The 27,047-nt window shown below is 41.4% G+C and overlaps 2 protein-coding genes across 2 annotated transcripts; both read left to right on the plus strand.

Moving 5' to 3' along the window:
- Window positions 1-1,787: 1,787 nt before the first annotated feature.
- On the plus strand, window positions 1,788-6,364 carry LOC139411850 (trichohyalin-like). Its single transcript, XM_071158592.1, has 3 exons — window positions 1,788-2,839; window positions 4,130-5,229; window positions 5,814-6,364. The coding sequence occupies exons 1-3, from the start codon at window positions 1,788-1,790 to the stop codon at window positions 6,362-6,364; spliced, it is 2,703 nt and encodes a 900-aa protein (XP_071014693.1).
- Window positions 6,365-20,173: 13,809 nt separating this feature from the next.
- LOC139411851 (trichohyalin-like) lies at window positions 20,174-24,261 on the plus strand. The gene is made up of 3 exons (XM_071158593.1): window positions 20,174-21,225; window positions 22,027-23,126; window positions 23,711-24,261. Exons 1-3 carry the CDS (start codon window positions 20,174-20,176, stop codon window positions 24,259-24,261), a joined length of 2,703 nt encoding a protein of 900 aa, XP_071014694.1.
- Window positions 24,262-27,047: the final 2,786 nt, after the last annotated feature.

Genomic DNA, 27,047 nt, shown 5'->3' on the forward strand with positions numbered 1-27,047 from the left:
TAACCTAGCTCTGGTCCAGGGCATTATGTGCGGCTTGCTGAAGGAAGGCTCAGTGTCTGCAAGCTGTACGTAACGCCCTGGACCAGAGTGACACATTACCCACCTCTGGCCATCATGGACAGTCAACTCATCACATTCACGTACTGTAAGTCACAGTTGTGTGATTTGTGTTATTAAAGTATTAATTGATTATTATTAAAGTATTAAAGTATTATTAATTGAGCAGAAGTTAAATTATTATTTTAATATTGTAGTAAATTGTCTGAGTTCACTTCCTAAATAATGTGTTGACATTCCTTTGCTCCCAGCTACAAGCAGGCAGAGATGGAGGTTTACTTCCCGAGAGAAGAGAAGAAGACCTATACAGAGAAGGAAGCCCACATGCTTGAGTTGATGGGGAAGGATCGAACGATCCGAAATCAGAAGAAGGAGATGGGCAGACTTCAAGTGTGCCTCTGGGAGGAGGAAAAGAAGAAGAGGAATGGTGGAACAGAGAAGGACAAGATCATTGAACAATTAGAGTCTGAGACAGACCATCTCCGAGCCCTTTTAAAAGACGAAAGGAGGAGAAGAAGAGTCGAAAGGGGTATCATGAAAGAGTGGAAGGCTGAGATCCTGAGACTGAGGGAGGCAGAGAGCCAGAGGGAGACAGAGAGAGAGAGAGATGCAGAGAGAGAGAGAGAGGCAGAGATACAGAGAGAAGCAGAGAGACAGAGAGAAGCAGAGAGACAGAGGGAGGCAGAGAGCCAGAGAGAGGAAGAGAGCCAGAGAGAGGCAGAGAGAGAGAGAGATGCACAGAGAGAGAGAGAGGCAGAGATACAGAGAGAAGCAGAGAGACAGAGAGAAGCAGAGAGACAGAGGGAGGCAGAGAGACAGAGAGAGGCAGAGAGACAGAGAGAGGCAGAGAGACAGAGAGAGGCAGAGAGACAGAGAGAAGCAGAGAGACAGAGAGAAGCAGAGAGACAGAGGGAAGCAGAGAGAGCCACAGAAGCAATGGAGTACCAGAGAAAACTGCAGGAGATCCACAGACTCAAACAACTGCTGGATCTACTGATGGTGGACCTACAACTGGCCCACGTAAGACATGTCATTGTTATTATTAAAAGGCAGTGTATATTTACCCAGCTGAAAATGAATAGTGGCAGACAGCGGTACGCTAACCCAATGTTCACTTTTATTCCTTTCCTTAACCCTTACCTTAACCTCACTGAAACTATACCTAACCTTTACCTTTACCTTAGGTCCTGAACCTAACCTTCATTTATCTCAACCCCTATGCCTTTCTTCTGCCGGTTGAATATCCACTTCCTTATTAACGTCATTACTGTTGTTGTTGTTGACTGTATCTGTGCGGGTTGTAAATAACTGCATTAGTGAAACACCATCTGTAGGAGTAATTTCTACAAGCATAAACATCAGAGGCAACATTGTTGTAACATCACACAAATTGTAACAGGAATTTCTCAAACCCCTAACTGAATGAGCAAGAAGGTTGTGTGTTTGTATTTGAACACATTTTGGACATAATTGATTCCATAAAATGTCTCATAATTTTTTCAAACCATGTCAATACATTAATTGACAATGAATTGTCCAGATGAATTGATCAACATGACCCTGCTATTGATGTTGTCCAGTGTTTGATTCAATTACCTAGCTCTAGGTTGTATTTCTGTGTATCATTCTCTGCAAATCCTTTGAAAGTATGTCTTGGTAATAGATTATCACTAATTTAACCTTTTAAAATGAAGCAAGAGATTGAGAGATTGAGGCTATGGCAGAAAGTCATGGAGGAGCAGCGACCAAGACTGGCCTGGAACAACAAACCTATTGAAACAGGAAGAGAGAGGGAAAGAGAGAGGGAAAAAGAGAGAGAAAGGGAGATGGAAAGTGAGAATAAAGCAGAATTGGAAAGACAAGAAATTAAGAAGAAAGTGGAACAGGCAGAAGAAACGATAAAAGCGTTAGAACGAGAGATTGAGAGATTGAAAGAGATTGAGAAGGAAATCATATTTGAAAGAGAAAGAGACATGCGTATTGCAGAGAATGAGAAAGTCAAACTGGTTAACGAAAAGGTAAAAGAGTTAGAGAGAGAGGTTGAGAGACTGAAAGAAGATATAACAACAAAAGAGTTTCAATACAAAATCAAATTTGAAAGAGCGAAAGAAGCGTTTAGAAGACAGAATGAGAGAGTGAAACAGGTTAACCAAAATGTACTAGTGTTAGACAGAGAGGTTGTGAGAATGAAAGAAGAGATTAGATTGAAAGACGAGACTGAACCAGAGAGAACATTTGATAGAGACAGAGAGAGAGAAAATGATTGTAGACGAAGTGAAGAGGAGATGAAAAATAGAGTGGAGAGAGAGATGGAGATGGAGACAGCCCTCATCAATGACAAAAATACGTCTGAATTGGAGGAAGTCTTCAAGAAAATCAAGGAACAGCAGATAGAATTAGAAAATATGGAAACAGACAAATATAAATGGAAACAGAACCAAATGGACATGGAGGAGAAGATGGAGGGTGAGCACAACAAACAGAAAGAGGTAGAAAGAAAGAGAATGGAGAAAATACCAAAACAGAGACAAGAAGAAGATGAGAAGAAGAAGGAGATGGAGAGAGAAGAAGAAGAGGAGAGACGCAAAGAGAAGCACATAGAGATGGAAGAGGAAGAAAGAGAGAGGGAGAAAGAGAGACAGAGACAGATCAAAAGGAAGAGAATGGAGAAGAGACAGAAAATTATGGAAAGAGAAGAAGAGAGACAGAGAGAGATTGAAAGAGAGATTGAAGAAGAAAGATGTAAACAGAAGCAAATAGAGATTGAAGAGGAAGAACGAGAAAGGGAGAAAGAGAGACAGAGAGAGATCAAAAGGAAGAGAATGGAGAAGAGACAGAAAATTATGGAAAGAGAAGAAGAGAGACAGAGAGAGATTGAAAGAGAGATTGAAGAAGAAAGATGTAAACAGAAGCAAATAGAGATGGAAGAGGAAGAAAGAGAGAGGGAGAAAGAGAGACAGAGAGAGATCAAAAGAAAGATAATGGAAAAGAGACAAAAACATATCGAAAGAGAAGAAGAGAGACAGAAAGAGATTGAAAGAGAGCACGAAGAAGAAAGATGTAAACAGAAGAAAATAGAGATGGAAGAGAAAGAAAGAGAAGAAGAGAGACAGAGAGAGATTGAAAGAGAGCACGAAGAAGAAAGATGTAAACAGAAGCAAATAGAGATGGAAGAGGAAGAACGAGAGAGGGAGAAAGAGAGACAGAGAGAGATCAAAAGAAAGAGAATGGAGAAGAGACAGAAAAACATGGAAAGAGAAGTGAGACAGAAAGAGATTGAAAGAGAGCACGAAGAAGAAAGATGTAAACAGAAGCAAATAGAGATGGAAGAGGAAGAACGAGAGAGGGAGAAGAGACAGAGAGAGATCAAAAGAAAGATAATGGAAAAGAGACAAAAACATATCGAAAGAGAAGAAGAGAGACAGAAAGAGATTGAAAGAGAGAATGAAGAACAACTATTTAAACAGAAGCAAATAGAGATGGAAGAGGAAGAACGAGAGAGGGAGAAAGAGAGACAGAGAGAGATCAAAAGAAAGAGAATGGAGAAGAGACAGAAAAACATGGAAAGAGAAGTGAGACAGAAAGAGATTGAAAGAGAGAATGAAGAACAACTATTTAAACAGAAGCAAATAGAGATGGAAGAGGAAGAAAGAGAAGAAGAGAGACAGAGAGAGATCCAAAGAGAGAATGATGAAGAAATGTGTAAACAGAAGCAAAAAGAGATGGAAGAGGAAGTACAAGAGAAGGAGAAAGAGAGACAGAGAGAGATCAAAAGAAAGATCATGGAAAAGAGACAAAAACATATCGGAAGAGAAGAAGAGAGACAGAAAGAGATTGAAAGAGAGAATGAAGAAGAAAGATGTAAACAGAAGAAAATAGAGATGGAAGAGAAAGAAAGAGAAGAAGAGAGACAGAAAGATATTGAAAGAGAGAATGAAGAACAACTATTTAAACAGAAGCAAATAGAGATGGAAGAGGAAGAAAGAGAAGAAGAGAGACAGAGAGAGATCAAAAGAGAGAATGATGAAGAAAGATGTCAACAGAAGCAAATAGAGATGGAAGAGGAAGAAAGAGAAGAAGAGAGACAGAGAGCGATCGAAGAGAAAGAGAGACAGAGAGAGATGGGAGAGAAAGAAAGACGACAACAACAAGTGGAGAGAAAGATAATGTTTGAGAGAGATCAAGAAGAAGAAAATATATGGAAACAGAAGCAAATTGACATGGAGGAGGGAAGAGAGAGGGAGAACAAGAGACAGAGAGAGATAGAAGAGATACACAGACGACAACAACAAGAGGAGAGACAGAAACAAATGGAGAAGGAGAAAGAAAGGGAGAAAGACAATGACAATCAGAGAGAGATGGAATTAAAAGATCAGCAACAGAAAGAGATGGAGAAAGAAAAGATGATTATGAGAGAAAGGGAGGAAGCAGGAAGAAGAAAGGAAGGGCAGAAAAATATTTTGGGGGAAATTGAGGGACAGAATGAACTGGAGATAGAACAGGAGAGAGAGATGGAAGAAAAGCAGGAAGTGATTAAGGAAGCAGAGGAAGAGTACAGGGAAAGAGAAGAGAGAGGAAAGGAAGTAAGCATGAAGAAACATGTAGTAGTTAATGTTAAAGCAAAAGCACGGGAAGTCTTCAATAGGCGTAAAGAGAGGAGGTTAGAAGTGTTGAAGGGGGAGCGAGAACACATAGAAAGAGGACAACAAATCAGGAGGGAGAAGGAGGAAAGACGGCTGGAGATGGAAAGAAAACAGGAGAGGGCAAGACAACAAGAGGAGCAGGATAAAAAACGAGAGATTGAAATTGCTATACAGAAAGAAATGTTGAGACTAAGAGAGGAGGAGAGGCAGAGAGAGGAAGAGAGAGAGGAGGAGAGAAAGAAAGCCATCAAATGCCATTTATCTTTAATCAGAGAGAGAGAAAAAATAATACAGGCAAAAAAAAGAGAGGAGATGGTGGAAGAGGAAAGAAGGGAGATCCTTGAGTACAAGAGGGGTGAGTTAGAGGAGGAAAAAGAAGATGACAAGGAGGACATTCTCTCACCCGATAAAAGTATCCGAAGGAGAGCTGTGGGCTGGGTAAACAAGAAGTGGGAGAAGAGGAACATCAGAAAGATAGAGAGAACGTATCAGAGAGAAGCTGAGGAGGGCCATAAGATCGTCCACATAGGTAAGACCTGTTTTCCCTCTACTTATGACATCATCCTCTTTAGTCTCCTCTACACACATTTGTTCCACACCAGTCATCATGTTGCATCATTGTTTCAATATAAAACTACTGTCCAAAGAACATGTTAGCTGACATGGCTCATTGAGTGACTGACTGACATAACAAGAAAAATACTGCTGATAACAACCACGTTTTTAAATGGTACCTTGTGTCATCTACTAGTCTAACTCTCAAGACTTAGTAGAGACCCAGAAAGAGTTCCTAAAAACACACACACAAAAACGTGTTTTGGGGGGATCCGGGGGCTACTAGTGGCCATGCGGCGCTAAGCGATCACATATGCCCTGGCACTATACAAAGAATAGGTGCCATTCTGGACTCATGTTCAACTTAGGGCCAGGTCAATTCGGGATGGGAATTATTGCACTTTATTGACAAATTCCATGCCTTGCTCAACTGAAAAGAGTAAAGAATCATTGAGATCCAATTGTGTTTTCTATTCTTCATTCCCTGTGTCCATTACATTTAAGTTGATACCAGATCCACTAAGTTGAATGTAAACTCTACTTCTTCTCCCCTCCCAGCCATCCCTGGACACACAAGGCTAACATCCACCATGACCCGGGCAGAGAGAGAGAGGGAGAAGAGGAAGGAGCTGCTGAAGGCTGAGGAGAGAAGGAAGAAAATGGAGGATTTCAATAAGCAGTGGAGAGAGCGGTCCCTGCTTAAAAAACAGACTCATCAACAACTGAAGGAGGAGAGGGAGAGGATGAAGGAAAACTACCTGGAGCAGATGAATCTGGAGGCTGATGCTCAAATCAACAACCGGTGTCTAACCACCCAACACAGCCACGATTACAACCACGGTCAGGAGTTGCCCTGCTGGGCCACAGGCCAACAAGTAAGCCAAGAGCCCACTGGATCTGCTGATGGCCACCAGGAAAGGCCAAGGAGGCAACAGGCATGGGCAGAGAACCAGGAGGGGAGTTCAGAGAACCAGCAGGAGGGGCCAGAGAACCATCAGGGGGGGCCAGACAGCCAGCAGCTAGAAGCTCCAGAAGAGGCTGAAACATCAGAGCGAATATCCAAGACAAAGAAAAAGCCAAGCATCTGGAAGAAAATTAGGATGAGGTAAAGAATGTTTAAACATCTATTCATGTTTTACACTGTTAATATACATGTCATCACTTTAAAAAGTGACATTATCCAAATGTGAGGGTTTAGTGTACATGCATCACACATGTAAATATATAGATACTTACCTGTCTCTGTGATGTCTTACAGCCTTCCTGACGTGCTGTCGGCCTAGAGCTGGAACTCGATGAAGCCACAGTTCCACTGAGGTTACGTTGGTAATTAAAAGTGTCGCCCAATAATTCCTCCTCCTCTTTAAGTCATCGAGCCACATTTCCTCCTCAAAACATTATAGTCTCCTCAAGCCAGCAAGTATCCTCTTTATCAGGCAACAAACCATCGAAGGTCAGTGACCCTCCTCCCAAGAACAGAGACTCTCATCTGTATCCTAGTTAAATTCATCTCTGCTTACCACCTCTACAGTCCTAGAAAATATCCCAAAAATGGAAATGGTTTCAACAGAAGTCCTCCCCTCAGACCAGTGGCTCCACAGACCAGAGTTTCTCATCTTTATTCAAGTTGAATGCAACTCTGATCATTTCCACCACCTCTCCTGTTAAGGGGAGGTGCTGAAAAGGAGGTCTGGGAGGAGGTCTGCAGGTAGCCTGGACCGGACCGGTAGCAGCTAAGTTGCTGGCTCCATCCCCGGGCAGAGCTGCTCAAGTCAGGCCAGTGATGTTTGATGATGTCCTTTTTGTTTGCAAAGTTTTACTCTTTAATAAAAGCATTTATTAAAAAAGCAATATTGTTGTTACGGTGTGGATTGTTTTGTTATTTATTAGAATTGAAACATCCAGTAGTCATGGTAGATGTTAGACTTTCAATGAGACACCTAACATTCCATCAGTTTGATACAATGTGTGACATGTTATATTAGAGAGGAGTCCTCTATACACATCTATTTTAGACCATAGGAGAAATATCAGATTGAAATAGCTTCTCTAAGAATCTGAGGAGAGAGCAACAGTAGAAGCATCGTTAGCTCTCCCACCTCCAGTTCAGTACTCCTCCAGTTCAGTACCAATTGAGTACCTTTTGGGGAGTGTAACTTTATATTTCACCTAATTCTAACATTCTGTCATAAAGAGCACATGTTCAACTTAATATAAAACATGTTTTCCATCTCAAAGTAACAAATACATACTATAGTAAGTGCCTATTAAGTGCCAAATAAAGTGACAGGGTTGACTGTAACAGAGTTGACTATTTCATCTAGAATCAACCATAGATCCCCATGTGACAGGGGGAATGGAATGCAAGCTTACCAAACACATGTAAATAGTTTAAACATTTCTAGACTGTCTAACTATAGGTAACAGGGTTGATGTGTTATAATTCACCCACCCAGTGGTGATTGCAGCATGTACATCTTGGTGGGGAAAACTCCCCCAAAATGTTTTAGATGAATACCAGCAAAGCCACTACACAACACAACACTAAACAATACATTAATTGCACTATAACTTTAACAAACGGTGCCCACAAACTTTTAGGGTCGACATAAAGCTGTCCCAACAGCAGAGCTTTCTTTTCAGCACCATGGAGAGAATCCTTTTTTAAAACCATAGCTGATATGGCTGACTTGCTTAAACAAATGTGGATTCTGCTAATAATTGAGATGTACAAACTATGGCACAAGGGGACAACGAGTGGACTACAGGACATTTGTAATTTAGATTAAGACAATGAGAGAGCTAGGATGGATGTTGTCAATATAACCATTTGTTCAGCACTTTTGAAATGTACAGCGACAGAATTTTGAACGGGCCATTCTTACAGTATTCTCCCTGTACACCAAGTCATAACTGCATATAAGCAGACAATGAAAGCTCTTACAATATTTGATGATTACATTTCTCTAAAACAGGCTATAGTCTACAAGTGCCCAATCAAGTCAGAGCAGTAGGCTACGTTATGAGAGGGGAAAGGGACAAAATTATTAGGGTGAGGCACATGGGCTACTAACAGCTTACTACACAACATACACTTAGTATTACTTTCTTAGATACAGTATACATATCTCCCTGTAACGATATTCGTCTTCCTCTGACGAGGAGTATGAAGGATCGGACCAATATGCAGCGTGATACGTGTCCATGTTGATCATTTATTAACATTGAACACAAAAAACAAAATAACAAGGACAACGAACGAAAACAAAACAGATCTGTCTGGTGAAGACACAGAGACAGAAAACAATCACCCACCTCTAAAATGGGGAAAACAGTATGATTCTCAATCAGAGACAACGAACGACATCTGTCTCTGATTGAGAACCATACCAGGCCAAACACATAAATACTACATAGAAAAAATAACATAGACTCCCCACCCCAACTCACGCCCTGACCAAACTAACACAAAGACATAATAAAGGAACTAAGGTCAGAACGTGACACTCCCAGGCATATTACATAATTTATAGAGAAGCTTCCAACCACTCAGGAGTCATGCTGAATAGCAGGCTAGTGATTGCTTTGTTAAGCTTGAAGTTAGCCACTGATTCCTTCCAAACCACTCATTGTTGAATTTGCGATTTCCAACTTTTTGTGTTTATTTGGAAAGGTTGATGAGCACTGATACTTTTTATCTATAATTTCTCTTCATATGACAAGGATTGAAAAGGATTTGCCAGTAGATTGTTGACTGGATGCATGATGATGACTGCTAGCTTGGTAGCTATGATTTTGAAAATATGATGTTGAACCAATCACGGCGCAACCAGAGAACATTGTGCAGCTTTATTAACTCAATGATTTTTTAAAAAGTAGACATTGCTAAAATAACATGCAAAGCAGGCAACATATAAATATATATATTGTTGTTAAACACGTGGGGCTCAAAACGGGTGTGGCTCCGCCCCACCTGCCCTAAATGACGGCTCGCCACTGACAATACTATAATCAAAGATGATTCTATGATGAATACATTATTATTAAAAGATGAGCTCAACGTTTTTATTGGTGAATCAATATTGAATGATTTAATCATACAGTGTTTTACAGTGGTGAAGTTAGCTTTATATTAAAGATTCAGACTTTGCTCTTCAAACCTCTTCAACGGAACATGCAAGGTTGACTAGGCTACCGGGGGCGGCAGGTATCCTAGTGGTTAGAGTGTTGGGTCAGTAACCGAAAGGTTGCTAGATAGAATCCCCGAGCTGACAAGGTAAAAATCTGTCATTCCTCCCCTGAACACGGCAGTTAACCTACTGTTCCTAGGCCGTCTTTGTAAATACGAATTTATTCTTAACTTAATTGCCTAGTTAAATAAAGGTTAAATGAAAAAATATATATATATTAATGTAATATTCTAAATTGGCTGATGATAGTGAATAAGTTAAACCCCTTGTTTTTACCATTCGGTGTCATATTTACCTTTTTGGAGGTGAAATGTAGCTAAAAATGTGCCATCCTCTGCTCAGAGGGTTAAGGAACCGTCTTAAAACTGCATCGCATACAATTGCCTGTAAATGAAAAATATCAATACCTTCTCAACGACATGACAGAGATCTCAAACAAATTTGACACTGTTAAGAGACCTCTTTTCTCGAATGCAATTAGTTACATTTTTTTTTACTTCTATAAAATCTACTAAAAGTAAAACAAGTTACTTTACATAAAAATACTTTTAAAAAATCAATATCTTCCACCCCATTAGACTTTCATGAAAACAACACACTGTTATTGGTTGAGGGACGTCATCCCTCCAATCAACAGCAATTTGTGTTTGTATTTGTCGGCTTTGGATACTTTTTTACAAACATTCTTTAAATTTGCATGAATAATACTTTAACATGTCAATAGATTCCACCCTGTAGTGTCTTAACACTTAGTACTTATTTATGTAATAAGAAAGACTCAGAATACAAGCAATTGAACTGGAGCTTCACATTTACTCAAACTAGTTAGTACCAGAATAACATAGAACAATACTGCGCACGACCAAGGGTGCTCCATCCTTAAAGGGGACATCAGTAAATAACAGAACATAACATTCCTTCTCTTAGTCCTTCTCTTAGAGTTACTTTTACCAAACCACAACTGAAACATTTCCCAGAACTTGTTGTAGTTATTTTGCATCTTTTAATTTGAACTTGAACAGTTCGTTTTTGTTTGTTTCTTTCTAAGTCTAGTCTGTCTGGTGGACGGTGCCTTCGTTCTGGGTAGCGCCTCAGATTGTCTGGAGGCTCCTGAACATCCTCAGTGTGTGCTTGTTCCATTATAGCGTCTGCTATAGCAGCACCTTCATCAACACGTTCCCTTCTTTCAGCCTGGGGTCTCTCTACTGCCCCACCGTCCTCTACAGTTCCCTGTGTGTCACTCTCAGGAGCTCTCTGTGCCTGTTCTCTCTCGATTGTTGTGCTGTTTTCCCTGGAATGCATTTGGTTAATGTGACGCCGCCACATTATGTCTGGGCTCACTTGAACCTGGTAAGTTCTGGGTCCCGTTTGTGTGTGTACGGCCCCTCTTGTCCATTTCCCTCCTCTTCTGTATTCTCGCACCATCACTTCCTGTCCTGTTTGGAGATGGCGCTCCCGGCCACCGGAGAGCATCTTGGCTTGTTTGTTCAGCACTTCATTACGTCTGTTTGGCTTCATGATGTCCAGCTGTGTGCGGAGAGGCCTCCCGAACATCAGTGCGGCTGGGCTTTCATTTGTCGTGGCATGTGGGGTGTTTCGGTAGGAGGCCAGGAACTTGGCCAGTTTTGTTTACAAAGTCCCTTCGTCTCGTTTTGCTGCACGGAGTCCTTGCTTTAGGGTTTGCACAAAGCGTTCTGCCAGCCCATTGGTGGCAGGGTGGTACGGAGCTGAGGTTGAGTGTTTGATTCCATTTACTGACATGAATCTTGTAAACTCGTCACTTACAAAAGCTTGCGCGTTGTCACTTACCAGCTGCAGTGGCAAACCGAAGCGTGCAAACGTTGTTCTGAGACACTCTATCGTCTGAGCTGAGGTGGAGGAGTCAGTGCAAAACACCTCTGGCCATTTGGAATGGGCATCAACTATAACCAGAAACATGTGCTTTTCAAAAGGACCAGCGTAGTCCACATGAATTCTCTGCCATGGCTCTGCGGGCCATTCCCATGGGTGGACTGGGACAGGAGCAGGCATGTGAAGGGTTTCCAAACATCCACTACAGTTCTTTGCCATATTTTCTATCTGTTGGTCCAGACCTGGCCACCAGAAGTGGCTCCTTGCGAGCAGCTTCATTTTGACAATTCCAACATGACCTTCATGTAGTTGCTGCAAGACTAGATGTTGGCATTTCTGGGGTATCATGACTCTCATTCCCCACATCAAACATCCTTGGTACGTTGTAATTTCGTTTCTCCGCTGGAAATACGGAGTCAGCTCCTTTCTGCCAGTAGCTGGCCATCCTGACATGGTGTAGGTGTACACTTTTGACAAGGTCACATCTTTCCTTGTCTCCTGTTTGATAACTGTGCTTGTGACTGGTAGGGCCTCGAGCTGAGCGGTATGGAACATGTCCACTGCATCCACCCTCCTTTGTCTTTCTCTTGTACACGGCAGTCTGGATAATCCATCTGCATTTGTGTGGAGGGATGACGGCTTAAACTCAATGTCATACATATGACTGGCAAGGAACAGGGCATATCGCTGTAACCTGGCTGCTGTCATTGCCGGAATGCCTTTCTTTGGACTGAAAATGGAAAGCAATGGCTGGTGATCTGTAACCAGTGTGAAACGCTTGCCATATAGGTATGGGTGGAATTTCTTGCCGCCCCACACTAGTGCCAGTGCTTCTTTGTCGATTTGTGAGTAGTTTTTCTCTGCATCATTCAATGTTCGTGACGCAAATGCAACTGGCCTCTCTGACCCATCTTTCAGTGTGTGTGAAAGGACTGCCCCTAATCCATAAGGGGACGCATCACAAGCCAACTTCACTGGCATTTCAGGGTCGTAGTGCATCAGGACCTGTTCAGATGTTATGAGCCGTTTTGCCTCCAGAAATGCATTTTCACACTGCTCTGTCCACCGCCGTGTCCTATTCTTTTCCAGGAGCTGATTTAGAGGCTGGAGTACTGCTGAAAGGTTTGGGAGGAATCTTCTGTAGTAATTGATCAGTCCCGTGAAAGATCTTACTTCTGTGATATTTTGTGGTCGTGGTGCCTGTACCACTGCCTCGATTTTGTCCTGTGTTTTGTGCAATCCATTGCAGTCAATCTCATGTCCACAGAAGACAATCTTGTCTTTGAAGAACTCACACTTCTTTAAGTTTGCCTGTAGACCATACTCTTTCAGTCTTTTCAGGACCTCTTCCAGGTTAGCCAGGTGCTCTTTGTCGGTGCGTCCTGTTATGATCATGTCATCCAGGATACACTGGGTTCCTGGGATTCCTTGCAAAATCTGGTCAATAGTTCGTTGCCAAATGGCTGGGGCTGATGCAATGCCAAAAACCAGGCGGTTATACCTGTATAGACCTTTGTGTGTGTTTATTGTCAGGTACTGTTTGGAACTCTCTTCAACCGGTAGCTGCAGGTAAGCCTGTTTCAGATCGATTTTACTGAAGTGTTTCCCACCAGCTAGTGCAGCAAAGATGTCATCCAGACGTGGTAGGGGGTATTGGTCCACATGCAACATTGAATTCACAGTTACCTTGAAGTCCCCACACATTCTAACAGACCCGTCTTTCTTCACAATAGGAACTATGGGTGTGGCCCATTCGCTTCTGTCCACTTTCGTCAGGATCCCTGTATCCTGCAAGCGATCGATTTCCGCTTCCACCTTTGGTCTCAGGGAGTATGGAACAGATCTGGCTTTGCAGAATTTGGGGGTTGCGTCATCTCTTAGTACAAGTTTGGCTGTGAAGCCTTTTACTGTTCCCATCTGATCACTGAAAACGGTGTTGTATTTCTTCCACAAGTGCTCCAGTGTTTGGTCTGTACCTTTCTCTCTGGACTGGAACGTGTGGAGCATTTTCAAGTCACACCAGTTCAGCTTTATTTTTGAAAGCCATTCCCTGCCAAATAATGGGGGGGCAGTTCCAGGCACCACATACAGCTGTAACTGCTGTGTTTGCCCCCCAAATAATGCACTCTGACCTGCAACGCCCCCATTGGGCTCAATCTCTCTCCTGAGTATGTCTTCAGCAACACATTTGTGTTCTTCAGCTTGATAGCCTTAAAGTGCTCATTGTAGACAGTAGTGGAAATTATAGACACTGCAGATCCTGTGTCCAGCTCCATTTTGAGGGGTTTGCCTTCGATATCTGGTGTCACCCATATTATGCTACTGCTGGGAGAAGTCACTGTGTTTAACTCCATTGTACCAATTAATCGTTCATCTGAATCACTGCCACTGTTCTCTGCTAGTGCATTCACCAACCCTTTAATTTTCTCAGTTTTACTGTTGTGACTGAATTTTGCTTTGCATGCTCTTTGAATGTGCCCCCTTCTACTGCATTTGTGACAAATTTCGTCTTTGAAACGGCAGTCCTCTGCTCTGTGACCATCTCTGTCACACCTGTTGCATTTTTCGGCCACACGGGGGCGCTGTCGACTGCGTGAAAATTTGTGACAGGTCAGTACTTCTTTTACTTTGCAACTCAAATGCATCTTTAGTCACGATTTCCATAGCCACAGCAATTTCAACAGCCTTTGCAAACGTGAGCTCTGATTCTGTGAGCAAATGTTTCTGAATGTGTTCATGTTTCAGTCCACACACAAATCTATCCCTTAATGTGTCATTTAGGTTCTCTCCCAACTGGCAATGTTCAGACAGTTTCTTCAACACTGCTACATATGTACTAACACCTTTCCCCTCATTCTGATCTCTCTTGTGGAAACGAAAACGTTCCGCGATGAGGAGTGGTTTAGGTGATAGGTGATTTTGCAATATCTCCACAATCTCTGTGAATGTTTTATTTGAGGGCTTCAGAGGGGCAGTCAGATCTCTTAGCAAACTGTATGTTTTTGGCCAATTAAACTCAACAACGCTGGTACTCTTTTGTTATCAGCAATGTCGTTTGAAATGAAGTACTGTTCCAGTCGTTCAATGTAAGTTGCCCAGTTTTCTTGCGTGCCATCAAACACATCTATTTTCCCGATGCTAGCCATTCTCTTTACCTCCGGTTCCACGGGTCTTTGATCTGCCGCCTCGTTCTCGTCAGCTCTCCCCTCGTCTTCACTGCTTGCTAGCTGTTGTGCTACAGGGTCAAAATCTTCCTCTCTTCCTACGAACTCCATCTGTATTCGTGATGCACACTGCAGGTAATCATCCTCGTCGCCATTGTAGTGTCTTAACACTGAGTACTTATTTATGTAATAAGAAAGACTCAGAATACAAGCAATTGAACTGGAGCTTCACATTTACTCAAACTAGTTAGTACCAGAATAACATAGAACAATACTGTGCATGACAAAGGGTGCTCCATCCTTAAAGGGGACATCAGTAATTAACAGAACATAACATAATGCAACAATAGAGTTGTAATGGATACTTGGTTTTGATGCAGCGACCAATTTGGCAACGGAATTATGAGTTGTAATCACTTAATAATTCACAAACAAAATATACATCAGAAAAATCACTAGAACTAATTGTTAGCTCCACCATTACTGGTTACTTCTGTGAACTTTCATTACCCCCACTCCTCACAAAGACAAATGTGAAAATAAAAGTTATGTGGGGTTTTGGTAACGGAATTACAAGGCACAAGACAATATTACCAAAACGATTTCTCCAAACCCAAATGTAAGTGTTGATAATAGTAGTCAGGGGTCTTTATGTCAACATGATTCTGTTTTTATGTAGTTCTGATATTGGACCTCTTTAGACTTTTTCTGGTGATGTTTTCTAAGATCCCTTTTCCATCTGTTTACCCAGAAATCAAAGCCTTCACTGGTTGAAAAATGTTTCTAGAATTACATTTACCAAAAATATACACTCTTAGATTTCATTTCACACCCAATTACACGTGATCCTATGAACGATGCGTTGGTGCTCAAATCAAAATCACATTTTATTGGTCACAACACATGGTTAGTAGATGTTATTGCGAGTCTAGCGAAATGCTTGTGCTTCTAGTTCCGACAGTGCAGTATTATCTAACAAGTAATATCTTACAATTTCACAACAAATACCTAATAGACAATCCGTTTACATGGAAATGCCCTACTGTACCTCTAGAGATACTATCCATCCCCAACTAGTAATAAAGTGGTCGGGCTGGTTGCTACTGGCCTCTCAAGCTTCAGGTTGAATCAAACCCATGATGAGAGGAGGTTTACTGGACACACAGGGAGAAACTACAGGCTGAATCACACCCATGATGAGAGGAGGTTTACTGGACACACAGGGAGAAACTACAGTCTGATGACTGATGAGACTACCTTGAATGCTTAAGGGTTTGGTTATTGTTAGTGTTTAGGTTAGGGACCGTTTTAGGTTTTGGTCAGACAGGCTGTCAATGGGATGTTGGTCAGAAAAGTCCATTTAGTCCATTTAGTCCTTCTCAAACCTGTCCTCCCCCTAACCAGTTCATATCATGTATTCCACCACCAACACACCTGATTCACTAATCAAAGGGTTTGGATGATTGGTTGACCAGTGGTACAAAGTGGACTGGATCTAGGTGAACTATGTGGATAGTCTTCCAGGGACAGTACAGTACAGACTGAGAAGCTAACAACAGTGTAGTTTACTCAACTCATTCAAACTATCATGACGATTGTTTAGAGAGAAGATGTGCACAAGGGCATAAAGTTTAAGATATAGCAAGAGAGGACAATATGGTGCAAGGTAGCCAAAGTGGAATCAAAAGTCATAGGCCTAATCATCAATCAAATATGAAATATAAAACCAAAATATAATCTACATATAAAGACAACATGTCATCTACATGTGTTATAGAATAGCTCCCTTCTCACATATCCCAGGTCATGTTTGGACTGGAACGTGACAACTCAACGGGCTATGCGCATCTCCCCAATAGCCTACAGAAAACTTTCCTGAGTGCAATGGCATTAATGTGACCGATATGTACAGTATAATAAGCATAGTGAAGAAGGAAAAGATCCCACCTCTGACACACAGCAGAGACATCGCTGCTGAGATTTCCCCTGGAGCAAGAGTCCCTCAAGAATTTTAAAACAGTCATTGCGTTACAATGAATGTCCTCCCCAAACGGTTGTTGCATCGTGAACTATCCTCCCAGTCCCTTGGGAGTTCATTGGATGGATGATGCGCTGCTGCCATTTACTTGGATGAGAAGTTGGACGAACGCTCCTCCAGCTTACGATACGAAATGGTGGAGAACTACAGTGTGGTGATGTGTCGTTCACGAACGAACGGCTCTTTTTGAACGGATCTTTTGTCGGGAACCGAATTGCATCGGTGAAAGAACCATTCATCTGGCTCTATGATTTGCAAACTGCTACTACTGCTTGTTGAGCTCAGAACAACGTTTTTCTGTAGATAAATTACAACATCATTATCTAAAGGGGGTGAATCCTCACTGCAGAAAAAATAAATAGTGGGGAGAGTGGGTCAATCTGGTCCACGAGGATTTATTTCATAATTAAAAACGAATTCTTCTTTTTTTACGCGCATTTCACGATCTGACTTAATGGAAGCCTACCGTTTGTTCTTTACATTTAATATTAGCAGTTTTTTCATTGTTTTAGATTGATTTTAAGCGTTTTGAAGGAAGATCCGTTTATGAGCCAAATGAACCCGCTCTTTTACTTGAACGGAGCCAAATGTGCCGGTTCACCGAAAAGACTCAGAAAGCCCATCACTACGACAGCGGAGAGATGAGATCCAAAGAGAGCACCACAATCAACAGACACACTCAACAGGCAGGCGGTAAGGGCGTTGGGATTTGACTGTCACAGGGACAAACTAATAAGAGGTTATACTCCATTGGAATAGGCGGTTCTTGAGGTAACGGTGGTCAATTGAAAACGGATCAACTGGATTCTTGTACCCCGGAGAACAGGTGTAGTCCAGCAGTTGGTGATGGTGACATACTGAACAGTTCGACCTGGACAGGTGCACCAGAGTTGTGATTGTATGTTTGTTTGTACAGTTATGGCTGTTCTGTTATTATTTTGTGTTCTCACTAAACACCCACATTTGTATTTGTGTGGGAAATGTTTGTAGGCTATAGTTGCTGTTTGTATTTCATTGAACTTTAGGCCCATACAAAGACAAATCACACAACATAGAATTCCAAATAACCTTAGGCAAAAATACACGAAATAAAAGTCAAGTGAAAATAGTTATAAATGACTTTATCAATTATGAGTAGCTAAACATTATCGACTTTTGGACACTGATGCGCAGGAGAACCCCTAGCTGTCAATCAAGCAGGCGCGGTGAACGGATTATGACGCTCAAGCGTTTCAAATGACGCAACAATACAGCTCCAGACCAGAGAAAGTTAATGCCGAGGATATTATTCGGTTCAACACTAAAACTGAGGTTTGACACGTGTGATTTGAGGTGAGTCAAATATTTACAAAAGTTTACAATACATTAACTATCCGCTTCCTTATTTCTGTTGCTATCAATCACTCCATCTGTATCTACTCTTCTGTCTGTCTTTCGGACTATCTGAATTGTCTGTGTACTGCTAGGCAGCATATGCCAGAAAGGTTCTTTCACATAGGCTCATATTCACAAAGTCTCATAGAAGGAGTGCTGATCAATAATCAGTTTGGTCTTTTAAATTAAACTGAATACGTTTTGATGGACAGGAGGCGACCTGATCCTAGATCAGCACTCCTACCCTGAAACACTTTGTGAACACAATCCAGGTGTACTGTGATTATGAAGTTGTGATGAGGTATTATTATATTAGTTGTGCTGATGCATGATGGGTTGTAGGCTAGAGCTTGAGGACTCAACTCTGAAGACTGTTTCTGAATTCACTGACCTGGTGAGTAAATGTTGTGTACAATGGCACCATCTAGTGACAGAAACATAGAAACACACATTGTTGCTGAACGAAGGCATCTCTTTATTTTCCAGAAATACAACTTGTAGACCTTTCCTGCAGGCTCTGAGGAGATGGACACCTCTTCTTCTTCTGGACGATCTCCGTCTCCTACTGGGACTGTCTTCTTACCCCCTCCTATCATGTGGAACAGTCTGTAAGTCATTCATCACATAACCTAGCTCTGGTCCAGGGCATTATGTGCGGCTTGCTGAAGGAAGGCTCAGTGTCTGCAAGCTGTACGTAACGCCCTGGACCAGAGTGACACATTACCCACCTCTGGCCATCATGGATAGTCAACTCATCACATTCACATACTGTAAGTCACAGTTGTGTAATTTGTGTTATTAAAGACAGTTAAATTGAGCAGAAGTTGAATTATTATTTTAATATTGTAGTAAATTGTCTGAGTTCACTTCCTAAATAATGTGTTGACATTCCTTTGCTCCCAGCTACAAGCAGGCAGAGATGGAGGTTCACTTCCCGAGAGAAGAGAAGAAGACCTATACAGAGAAGGAAGCCCACATGCTTGAGTTGAGGGGGAAGAATCGAACAATCCGAAATCAAAAGAAGGAGATGGACAGACTCCAAGTGTGCCTCTGGGAGGAGGAAAAGAAGAAGAGGAATGGTGGAACGGAGAAGGACAAGATCATTGAACAATTACAGTTTGAGACAGACCATCTCCGAGCCCTTTTAAAAGATGAAAGGAGGAGAAGAAGAGTAGAAAGGGGTATCATGGAAGAGTGGAAGACTGAGATCCTGAGACTGAGGGAGGCAGAGAGCCAGAGGGAGGCAGAGAGCCAGAGGGAGTCAGAGAGTCAGAGGGAGGCAGAGAGCCAGAGAGAGGCAGAGAGACAGAGAGAAGCAGAGAGACAGAGAGAAGCAGAGAGACAGAGAGAAGCAAAGAGACAGAGAGAGGCAGAGCGAGAGAGGGAGGCAGAGAGACAGAGAGAAGCAGAGAGACAGAGAGAAGCAGAGAGACAGAGGGAGGCAGAGAGAGAGAGGGAAGCAGCGAGACAGAGGGAAGCAGAGAGAGCCACAGAAGCAATGGAGCACCAGAGAAAACTGCAGGAGATCCACAGACTCAAACAACTGCTGGATCTACTGATGGTGGACCTACAACTGGCCCACGTAAGACATGTCATTGTTATTATTAAAAGGCAGTGTATATTTACCCAGCTGAAAATGAATAGTGGCAGACAGCGGTACGCTAACCCAATGTTAACTTTTATTCCTTTCCTTAACCCTTACCTTAACCTCACTGAAACTATACCTAACCTTTACCTTGACCCAACCCTAGGTCCTGAACCTAACCTTCATTTATCTCAAACCCCTATGCCTTTCTTCTGCCGGTTGAATATCCACTTCCTTATTAACGTCATTACTGTTGTTGTTGTTGATAACTGTATCTGTGCAGGTTGTAAATAACTGCATTAGTGAAACATCATTTGTAGGCGTAATTTCTACAAGCATAAACATCAGAGGCAACATTGTTGTAACATCACACAAATTGTAACAGGAATTTCTCAAACCCCTAACTGAATGGGCAAGAAGGTTGTGTGTTTGTATTTGTACACATTTTGGACATAATTGATTCCATAAAATGTCTCATAATTTTTTCAAACCATGTCAATACATTAATTGACAATGAATTGTCCAGATGAATTGATCAACATGACCCTGCTATTGATGTTGTCCAGTGTTTGATTCAATTACCTAGCTCTAGGTTATATTTCTGTGTATCGTTCTCTGCAAATCTTTTGAAAGTATGTCTTGGTAATAGATTATCACTAATTTTACCTTTTAAAATGAAGCAAGAGATTGAGAGATTGAGGCTATGGCAGAAAGTCATGGAGGATCAGCGACCAAGACTGGCCTGGAACAACAAACCTATTGAGACAGGAAGAGAGAGGGAAAGAGAGAGGGAAAAAGAGAGAGAAAGGGAGATGGAAAGTGAGAGAAAAGCAGAATTGGAAAGTCAAGAAATGAAGAAGAAAGTGGAACAGGCAGAAGAAACGATAAAAGCGTTAGAACGAGAGATTGAGAGATTGAAAGAGATTGAGAAGGAAATCATATTTGAAAGAGAAAGAGACGTGCGTATTGCAGAGAATGAGAAAGTCAAACTGGTCAACGAAAAGGTAAAAGAGTTAGAGAGAGAGGTTGAGAGACTGAAAGAAGATATGACAACAAAAGAGATTCAATACAAAATCAAATTTGAAAGAGCGAAAGAAGCGTTTAGAAGACAGAATGAGAGAGTGAAACAGGTTAACCAAAATGTACTAGTGTTAGACAGAGAGGTTGTGAGAATGAAAGAAGAGATTAGATGGAAAGACGAGACTGAACCAGAGAGAACATTTGATAGAGACAGAGAGAGAGAAAATGATTGGAGACGAAGTGAAGAGGAGTTGAAAAATAGAGTGGAGAGAGAGATGGAGATGGAGACAGCCCTCATCAATGACAAAAATACGTCTGAATTGGAGGAAGTCTTCAAGAAAATCAAGGAACAGCAGATAGAATTAGAAAATATGGAAACAGACAAATATAAATGGAAACAGAACCAAATGGACATGGAGGAGAAGATGGAGGGTGAGCACAACAAACAGAAAGAGGTAGAAAGAAAGAGAATGGAGAAAATACCAAAACAGAGACAAGAAGAAGATGAGAAGAAGAAGGAGATGGAGAGAGAAGAAGAAGAGGAGAGACGCAAACAGAAGCACATAGAGATGGAAGAGGAAGAAAGAGAGAGGGAGAAAGAGAGACAGAGACAGATAAAAAGGAAGAGAATGGAGAAGAGACAGAAAATTATGGAAAGAGAAGAAGAGAGACAGAGAGAGATTGAAAGAGAGATTGAAGAAGAAAGATGTAAACAGAAGCAAATAGAGATGGAAGAGGAAGAAAGAGAGAGGGAGAAAGAGAGACAGAGAGAGATCAAAAGAAAGATAATGGAAAAGAGACAAAAACATATCGAAAGAGAAGAAGAGAGACAGAAAGAGATTGAAAGAGAGCACGAAGAAGAAAGATGTAAACAGAAGCAACTAGAGATGGAAGAGGAAGAACGAGAGAGGGAGAAAGAGAGACAGAGAGAGATCAAAAGAAAGAGAATGGAGAAGAGACGGAAAAACATGGAAAGAGAAGTGAGACAGAAAGAGATTGAAAGAGAGAATGAAGAACAACTATTTAAACAGAAGCAAATAGAGATGGAAGAGGAAGAAAGAGAAGAAGAGAGACAGAGAGAGATCAAAAGAGAGAATGATGAAGAAATATGTAAACAGAAGCAAAAAGAGATGGAAGAGGAAGTACAAGAGAAGGAGAAAGAGAGACAGAGAGAGATCAAAACAAAGATAATGGAAAAGAGACAAAAACATATAGAAAGAGAAGAAGAGAGACAGAAAGAGATTGAAAGAGAGCACGAAGAAGAAAGATGTAAACAGAATCAAATAGAGATGGAAGAGGAAGAACGAGAGAGGGAGAAAGAGAGACAGAGAGAGATTAAAAGAAAGAGAATGGAGAAGAGACAGAAAAACATGGAAAGAGAAGTGAGACAGAAAGAGATTGAAAGAGAGAATGAAGAACAACTATTTAAACAGAAGCAAATAGAGATGGAAGAGGAAGAAAGAGAAGAAGAGAGACAGAGAGAGTTCAAAAGAGAGAATGAAGAAGAAAGATGTCAACAGAAGCAAATAGAGATGGAAGAGGAAGAACGAGAAGAAGAGAGACAGAGAGCGATCGAAGAGAAAGAGAGACAGAGAGAGATGGGAGAGAAAGAAAGACGACAACAACAAGAGGAGAGAAAGATAATGTTTGAGAGAGATCAAGAAGAAGAAAATATATGGAAACAGAAGCAAATTGACATGGAGGAGGGAAGAGAGAGGGAGATCAAGAGACAGAGAGAGATAGAAGAGATACACAGACGACAACAACAAGAGGAGAGACAGAAACAAAAGGAGAAGGAGAAAGAAAGGGAGAAAGACAATGACAATCAGAGAGAGATGGAATTAAAAGATCAGCAACAGAAAGAGATGGAGAAAGAAAAGATGATTATGATAGAAAGGGAGGAAGCAGGAAGAAGAAAGGAAGGGCAGAAAAATATTTTTGGGGAAATTGAGGGACAGAATGAACTGGAGATAGAACAGGAGAGAGAGATGGAAGAAAAGCAGGAAGTGATTAAGGAAGCAGAGGAAGAGTACAGGGAAAGAGAAGAGAGAGGAAAGGAAGTAAGCATGAAGAAACATGTAGTAGTTAATGTTAAAGCAAAAGCACGGGAAGTCTTCAATAGGCGTAAAGAGAGGAGGTTAGAAGTGTTGAAGGGGGAACGAGAACACATAGAAAGAGGACAACAAATCAGGAGGGAGAAGGAGGAAAGACGGCTGGAGATGGAAAGAAAACAGGAGAGGGCAAGACAACAAGAGGAGCAGGATAAAAAACGAGAGATTGAAATTGCTAGACAGAAAGAAATGTTGAGACTAAGAGAGGAGGAGAGGCAGAGAGAGGAAGAGAGAGAGGAGGAGAGAAAGAAAGCCATTAAATCCCATTTATCTTTAATCAGAGAGAGAGAAAAAATAATACAGGCAAAAAAAAGAGAGGAGATGGTGGAAGAGGAAAGAAGGGAGATCCTTGAGTACAAGAGGGGTGACTTAGAGGAGGAAAAAGAAGATGACAAGGAGGACATTCTCCCACCCGATAAAAGTATCCGAAGGAGAGCCGTGGGCTGGGCGAATAAAAAATGGGAGAAGAGGAACCTCAGAAAGATAGAGAGAACGTATCAGAGAGAGGCTGAGGAGGGCTATAAGATCGTCCACATAGGTAAGACCTGTTTTCCCTCTACTTATGACATTATCCTCTTTAGTCTCCTCTACACACATAAGTTCCACACCAGTCATCATGTTGCATCATTGTTTCAATATAAAACTACTGTCCAAAGAATATGTTAGCTGACATGGCTCATTGAGTGACTGACTGACATAACAAGAAAAATACTGCTGATAACAACCACGTTTTTAAATGGTACCTTGTGTCATCTACTAGTCTAACTCTCAAGACTAAGTAGAGACCCAGAAAGAGTTCCTAAAAACACACAAACAAAAACGTGTTTTGGGGGGATCCGGGGGCTACTAGTGGCCATGGGGCCCTAAGCGATCACATATGCCCTGGCACTATACAAAGAATAGGTGCCATTCTGGACACTTGTTCAACTTAGGGCCAGGTCAATTCGGGATGGGAATTATTGCACTTTATTGACAAATTCCATGCCTTGCTCAACTGAAAAGAGTAAAGAATCATTGAGATCCAATTGTGTTTTCTATTCTTCATTCCCTGTGTCCATTACATTTAAGTTGATACCAGATCCACTAAGATGAATGTGAACTCTACTTCTTCTCCCCTCCCAGCCATCCCTGGACACACAAGGCTAACATCCACCATGACCCGGGCAGAGAGAGAGAGGGAGAAGAGGAAGGAGCTGCTGAAGGCTGAGGAGAGAAGGAAGAAGATGGAGGATTTCAATAAGCAGTGGAGAGAGCGGTCCCTGCTTAAAAAACAGACTCATCAACAACTGAAGGAGGAGAGGGAGAGGATGAAGGAAAACTACCTGGAGCAGATGAATCTGGAGGCTGATGCTCAAATCAACACCCGGTGTCTAACCACCCAACACAGCCACGATTACAACCACGGTCAGGAGTTGCCCTGGTGGGCCACAGGCCAACAAGTAAGCCAAGAGCCCACTGGATCTGCTGATGGCCACCAGGAAAGGCCAAGGAGGCAACAGGCATGGGCAGAGAACCAGGAGGGGAGTTCAGAGAACCAGCAGGAGGGGCCAGAGAACCATCAGGGGGGGCCAGACAGCCAGCAGCTAGAAGCTCCAGAAGAGGTTGAAACATCAGAGCCAATCTCCAAGACAAAAAAAAAGCCAAGCATCTGGAAGAAAATTAGGATGAGGTAAAGAATGTTTAAACATCTATTCATGTTTTACACTGTTAATATACATGTCATCACTTTAAAAAGTGACATTATCCAAATGTGAGGGTTTAGTGTACATGCAACACACATGTAAATATATAGATACTTACCTGTCTCTGTGATGTCTTACAGCCTTCCTGACGTGCTGTCTGCCTAGAGCTGGAACTCGATGAAGCCACAGTTCCACTGAGGTTACGTTGGTAATTAAAAGTGTCGCCCAATAATTCCTCCTCCTCTTTAAGTCATCGAGCCACATTTCCTCCTCAAAACATTATAGTCTCCTCAAGCCAGCAAGTATCCTCTTTATCAGGCAACAAACCATCGAAGGTCAGTGACCCTCCTCCCAAGAACAGAGACTCTCATCTGTATCCTAGTTAAATTCATCTCTGCTTACCACCTCTACAGTCCTAGAAAATATCCCAAAAATGGAAATGGTTTCAACAGAAGTCCTCCCCTCAGACCAGTGGCTCCACAGACCAGAGTTTCTCATCTTTATTCAAGTTGAATGCAACTCTGATCATTTCCACCACCTCTCCTGTTAAGGGGAGGTGCTGAAAAGGAGGTCTGGGAGGAGGTCTGCAGGTAGCCTGGACCGGACCGGTAGCAGCTAAGTTGCTGGCTCCATCCCCGGGCAGAGCTGCTCAAGTCAGGCCAGTGATGTTTGATGATGTCATTTTTGTTAGCAAAGTTTTACTCTTTAATAAAAACATTTATTAAAAAAGCAATATTGTTGTTACGGTGTGGATTGTTTTGTTATTTATTAGAATTGAAACATCCAGTAGTCATGGTAGATGTTAGACTTTCAATGAGACACCTAACATTCCATCAGTTTGATACAATGTGTGACATGTTATATTAGAGAGGAGTCCTCTATACACATCTATTTTAGACCATAGGAGAAATATCAGATTGAAATAGCTTCTCTAAGAGTCTGAGGAGAGAGCAACAGTAGACGCATCGTTAGCTCTCCCACCTCCAGTTCAGTACTCGGGTCATTCCACCAATTGAGTACATTTTGGGGAGTGTAACTTTTATTTCACCTATTTCTAACATTCTGTCATAAAGAGCACATGTTCAACTTAATATAAAACATATTTTCCATCTCAAAGTAACAAATACATACTATAGTAAGTGCCTATTAAGTGCCAAATAAAGTGACAGGGTTGACTGTAACAGAGTTGACTATTTCATCTAGAATCAACCATAGATCCCCATGTGACAGGGGGAATGGAATGCAAGCTTACCAAACACATGTAAATAGTTTAAACATTTCTAGACTGTCTATCTATAGGTAACAGGGTTGATGTGTTGTAATTCACCCACCCAGTGGTGATTGCAGCATGTACATCTTGGTGGATGTGGTTTCTACTGACACTTGAGATGTACAAACTATGGCACAAGGGGACAACGAGTGGACTACAGGATATCTGTAATTTAGATTAAGACAATGAGAGAGCTAGGATGAACGTCGTCAATATAACTATTTGTTCAGCACTTTTGAAATGTACAGCGACAGAATTTTGAACATGGGCCATTCTTACAGTATTCTCCCTGTACATCAAGTCATAACTGCATATAAGCAGACAATGAAAGCTCTTACAATATTTGATGATTACATATCTCTAAAACAGGCTATAGTCTACATGTGCACCACCAAGTCAGAGCAGTAGGCTAAGTTATGAGAGGGGAAAGGGACAACATTATTAGGGTGAGGCACATGGGCTACTAACAGCTTACTACACAACATACACTTAGTATTACTTTCTTAGATACAGTATACATATCTCCCTGGCATATTACATCATTTATAGAGCAGCATTCAATACATTTTTGGACACCTTGTTGTGCTCACTTGAACAGGAAGGTGTAGCGGCGGTTTGGCATGAAAGTCTGTCATTCTCTGGATTTATGCTGCTTTCAAGACAACTGGATAAGGCAGTTAACCTACTGTTCCTAGGTAGTTGTTGTAAATAAGAATTTGTTCTTAACTGACTGAACTAGTTAAATAAATAAAAAAACATATGTAAATCTAATATTCTAAATCAGCTGATGATAGTGAATAAGTTAAACCACTTGTTTTTACCATTCGGTGTCATAATCACTTTTTGGAGGTGAAATGTAGCTAAAAATGTGCCATCCTCTGCTCAGAGGGTTAAGGAACCGTCTTAAAACTGCATCGCATACAATTGCCTCTAAATGAAAAATATCAAAACCTTCTCAACGACATGACATAGAGATCTCAAACAAATTTGAAACTGTAAAGAGACCTCTTGAATGCAATTAGTTACATTTTGTTTTACTTCTCTAAAATCTACAAAATGTAAAATAAATCACTTTACATAAAAGTACTTCAAAAAAACATCAATATCTTCCCCTCCATATAACTTTCATGAATACAACCAACTGTTATTGGTTCAGGGACCTCATCCCTCCAATCAATAGCAATTACTTTTGTATTTCTCGACTTTGGTGATATTCTACCAACTTAAATTGACTTTATATTAAAGATACTTTCTTAAAACGTCTATAGCTTCCACCCCATATTACTTTAATGAATACAAACAACTATCATTGGTTCAGGAACCACATCCCACTAATAAACATCAACTACTTTTTGTATTTTTTTAAAACTTTTTATATTTTTTAATGAATTTGAATGGACTTTACCTGAAAAATGCTTCCCTAAAACTTCAGTAGCTTCCACTTTTATGAAAACAACAAACTGATATTGGTTCACAGACCTCTTCCCTCCAATCCACGGTAATTACG

The sequence above is a fragment of the Oncorhynchus clarkii genome, chromosome 6, assembly GCF_045791955.1.
Source record: "Oncorhynchus clarkii lewisi isolate Uvic-CL-2024 chromosome 6, UVic_Ocla_1.0, whole genome shotgun sequence".
NCBI lineage: Eukaryota > Metazoa > Chordata > Actinopteri > Salmoniformes > Salmonidae > Oncorhynchus > Oncorhynchus clarkii.